This window comes from Mastigoproctus giganteus, chromosome 14 (genome assembly GCF_048544385.1).
Source record: "Mastigoproctus giganteus isolate SK-2022 chromosome 14, ASM4854438v1, whole genome shotgun sequence".
Taxonomy (NCBI): Eukaryota; Metazoa; Arthropoda; class Arachnida; order Uropygi; family Thelyphonidae; genus Mastigoproctus; species Mastigoproctus giganteus.
The window spans coordinates 104,734,569-104,738,943 of record NC_143588.1 but is presented as its reverse complement, the minus strand read 5'-3'; the positions used below and the strand labels follow the sequence as shown (position 1 = coordinate 104,738,943).

At 39.5% G+C, this 4,375-nt stretch overlaps 1 protein-coding gene across 1 annotated transcript; it reads right to left on the bottom strand.

The window, feature by feature from the left end:
* Window positions 1-2,543: 2,543 nt before the first annotated feature.
* Window positions 2,544-3,689, bottom strand: LOC150075482 (cyclic GMP-AMP synthase-like receptor). The gene has a single exon (XM_090388505.1). The coding sequence runs from the start codon at window positions 3,687-3,689 to the stop codon at window positions 2,544-2,546; it is 1,146 nt and encodes a 381-aa protein (XP_090244631.1).
* Window positions 3,690-4,375: the final 686 nt, after the last annotated feature.

Genomic DNA, 4,375 nt, shown 5'->3' with positions numbered 1-4,375 from the left:
AAAACCACTTCCGCTTCACCCCTCCGTTCGTTCGAAATACCTGTCCAGCTGAGCCTTAACTTTATTTAGGCTATCAACTTCCACAACAAGGGATGGAAGTCTGTTCCACCAACCAACTACCTGCTGGCTAAAGAAAATTTCCACACATCTATCCTACATCTGTCTTTCCTCAATTTGAATTTATGCCCTCTCAGGTGATTATTTTGAGCAAGAGGAAGAATCCCATCAGCATTGAGCATGCTCGAACCATTCAAGGCTTTATAAACCTCTATCAGATCACCTTGCCGATGCATAGTCTCCAGACACTGTAATTTGCAGAACTTAAGCCTTTCTTCATAAGAGCAACACTTTGTTCCATTCACTAATCTTGCTGCCCTTCTCTGTACTCGTTCCAGCAGCTCTACTTTCTTCTTGAATGAGGCCTCTAGACCTGTATACAGTACTCAGGTGTGGCCTGACCATTGCCTTATACAAGGGAATAATCACCTCCTTATCCCTGCTAGAAAAATTCCTATATATCATTGACAGGACACCATGAGCTACTCTTGGAGCCCGTCTGCACTGCTCAGAGAACTTCATATCTGCCTGCACAATTACCCCCAGTTCCTTTTCATTCTCTACCACTCTCAGCGTAGTACCACAGATTTGATACATTGCTCTGGGGTTGCTGTTTCCCATATGTAATACTTTAGATTTGTCAATGTTAAACTTCGTTTGCCATCTCTCGGCCCATCTGCTCAACCTTTCCAGATCCTGTTGCAGCAGCATAGTGTCAGTAGTGTCCTTGACAACCCTGCCAACCTTCGTATCGTCTGCAAACTTGGACATTAAGCTTGATATACCATCATCAATTAAATAGAAAACAATAATGGTCCCAACACTGAAGCCCGAGGGACTCCACTAATAACATTAGTCCATGATGAGCAGTGTCCATTGATTACCACTCTCTGTCTTCTCCCCCTCATCCACCACTTTATCCATAGCAGCAATTTTCCTCCAATGCCACATTGCTCCAATTTGTGCAGCATCTTCCATGTGCAACAGTATCAAAAGCGTTTCTATGATCGAAGTATATAAAATTAAAGTTATTCCCTGCATCCAGTTCTTTTGTGACTGCATCATAGTATCCAATAAAATTGGTCAGGCAAGATTTACCCTTAACAAAACCATGTTGTGTCCGAACATTAACTGAAGTCTTGTCTAGATGATCCTGCAGTGCTTCTTTAACCAGTGCCTCCATTGATTTTCCTGGAAGGGATGTTAAACTAACTAGTCTGTAATTACTCGTGTCACCCTTCGATCCCCCTTTGTGAATTGGGGATATGCACATCTCTAGTCCGTGGGAACCTCCCCTGAGTCCAAGGAAGCTCTCGTAATTATGGCTAATGGTTTGCTTACTTCCTTTGCTACCTCCTTTAATATAACTGGATAGATCCCATCCACCCCAGGTGCCTTTCTTGTGTTTATCTTCAACAATTTCTCCTCCACTTTACTCTTAGTTATTACAAGATTATCTAGCTTACTGCCAGAGTTTACTTCACCTCAGGCATTCCCCTTTCTGATTAACTCCTCATGTGTGAATGTCGATGCAAAATATTCATTTAGTTTGTTAGCCACCTGAGCAGGATCATGAACAGTTGAACCATCGATATCAAGTGGACCAATCTGATTCATCCCCTTCCTTCTAGAGTGTACATAAATAAAGAATTCTTTGCTGTTTTTCTTCGCATTCATTGCCAAAGATTTCTCGTAATCTGCCTTCACCTGCCTAACCTCCTTTGTAACTTGGTTACAAACCAGCTTATATCTATCATAGGCTTCTGTGTCACATGTTAATTTATATGTATCCCATGTATTTTTATTCTCTGCCATATGTCTCATTAGTTCATCTGACATCCATTTACTCTGTTCTTGCTCTTATCGTCTATTGTCTCCTCTCTCTGCTCCTTGTCTCCCCTTCTTTTTCCTCTGCCCACATATATAGGACTCTTATCATATGCATTTCCGTCAGGCTGGTGCTCGATCTGGTGGGGGGAGGCTAATCTTCAGGGCCGAAAGCTGGGGACCAAAACAGAGAAGGAGTTACACCCATACTAAAGCTTCTATTTTTTCAGGGTGATGATTTGCACTGTCCAGACTCGCCAATCTAATTTCTTTGAAAGAAAGTGGTATCTGGGGTAGAATCAACAACAGAGATGACGTTACAACCGTGTGAAAATGAAACTCATATTTGTTCAGGGGGAAGGTTCATAAATTCCGAACTCGCGAATCTCATTTCTGCGAAAAGAGCTGATAGTACAGTGTACTACCCTGCAGTTATCAGATTGGTTTTCAATAGTTACAGTTTCTTCAGATGCGATAAGATGACAAAAACATCCCTTCTCCCATAAAGTATAGCAGAGGGACAAAAGTATAGGGATGTAGGCAGATTGGCAGGTAAAATGTAGGCATTTTACATACAGTTATTTTTCGAAATAAGTTCCCTAGCATTTCATTAAAAAAGTTCCCTTGGAATTTTGTTTCTGGCAGGTCATTTAAAACCGCTACTTCTTGTAAAATAGCTTTACACTTTTAGCTGAACCCTCTATTTTTAGCAGTATATTCTTAAGGCGGTTATGAACCATTTGCGCCTCTTCCTTTTTCATTTTATACATGATATTAAAGTCAGGATAAAAGAAGTGGCTCAATCGGTGTTCTGCTGCACACTCCTTAAGTTTCTGCAGCATAAGCAAAAAACATTTGGCCATATTTCGTTCACTCCAGAACTCAGGTTCAGGATGGTCCTTAATCAGCCAAAAGGCAACGGTCTTCACGTAGTAAGAAGGAATGCATTTCCAGTGTTCGTTTTCTTTCAAAAGCTTTACCAGTTTGATGACAGGTTTCAGTGCCATTTGTTTCCTTAGTAGGCATTTCTCTGCGAAAGGACAGTGCAGTCTCCACAACCGTGGAATGTCTTCCTCTTTAGCAGGACTATAAACAGTTTCATTCTTCAGGAGAGGTTTGGGGACCAAAATCCATGTTTTTGTTACCTCATCTTTTAAGATATCTTTCCTTCGATCAACTTTCTTCAAGAATCGCTCTCCAGAAAACTCAAAAACTGGTACTAAATCTACACTGATTTCAGTGCCTTTTTCTGTTTTTATTAATAATGTTCTGGCTGGCCCACTGCTGGTCTTCACAATATTCACAACGTCTTCAAATGCTTTCCAATGGATTTTATCAACCAGACCTTGAAACCAACTTAAAACTTTCGTACACAGCAAATAATTTTTCTCATCGAAAAAGTTTTCTAAACCGCAGTATCGGTGCTGCAAAAATCTTTCTTGGAACATTTCTGTAATGGGTGCATTCAGCTTTAAGAATGCATACGACGGTGGCACATCCACTTCAGTAATATTAAAAATATCTTCTCTTCTGAAAGGAAGTTTGAAGACGAAGTTGAAGTCAAATTCGGTTGCTTCTGCAACACGTAAGCCTTCGAAGTAACTGCCAGTGTCATCTGTTCTTCTGAAAAGCGTATTAAACAATCTGTCGTTCTTCATTTGATCTTTGATATACTTTAATAAAGTGAAGACGATTTTATAATTCTGTTTAGCCTCTGGTTTTTTAAGTTTAACTTGGTTAGCAAGGATCCCTTTTAAATAATGTTGTAGCTTGTTATTGTTTAGGCCTGTTGCTGTAGTAGACATTTTGTCACTCTAACACGTAATAATGAATGATAATAACTCACGTATTGCCTGTAAACACCTTTCGATGCATTAAACGCGCATAAAAAATATATCTATTAATGAATTTATCCTTAAGAAAATACCATAAGATAATACCGAAATGGAAATAAAATTGCCACGAAATCAAAAAATCTCAGCCCCAGAGTCTGAGATACAGTTTCGATTTACAGAAACAGCAGTCTATAATAATTTTGTTCTGGGTCTCATTTTAAAGACATTTTTAAATATTTAAATTTTTTAATTTTTAATGAGACGCAAAATTTTAATTATGTCGCATTTTAAATACATATATGGCTTGCAAGGATATTTCTGTCGAGAATAGACGGCGCTGTTACCTAGCCAACTGGTAAAAAACACCTACCGTACTGCTACGAAGATGGCATGAATTAATACAGTGGTTTATTATTATTAATGATGCAAGGAAGCCTGAGGCTTATGCTGCACCAGCCAAAAAAAAAAAAAAAAAAAATTTCCGAGTTACCCTGAGAGAGAAGTAGAAGGGAATCACCAAGAAAGAGAGGAATGATGATATCCAGCGTAGGACCCTGGGTGTGCCAAGCCCATACTCACCAGATGTGAGCCCCTGGGGTTTTCGACCTTACTGTACTAAATAAACATCAATTATAGATCACCCAAGCCGCATTTCC

Coding starts and splice junctions, on each gene's coding strand:
- LOC150075482 (XM_090388505.1), bottom strand. CDS start 3,689: ATGTCTACTACAGCAACAGGCCTAAACAATAACAAGCTACAACATTAT.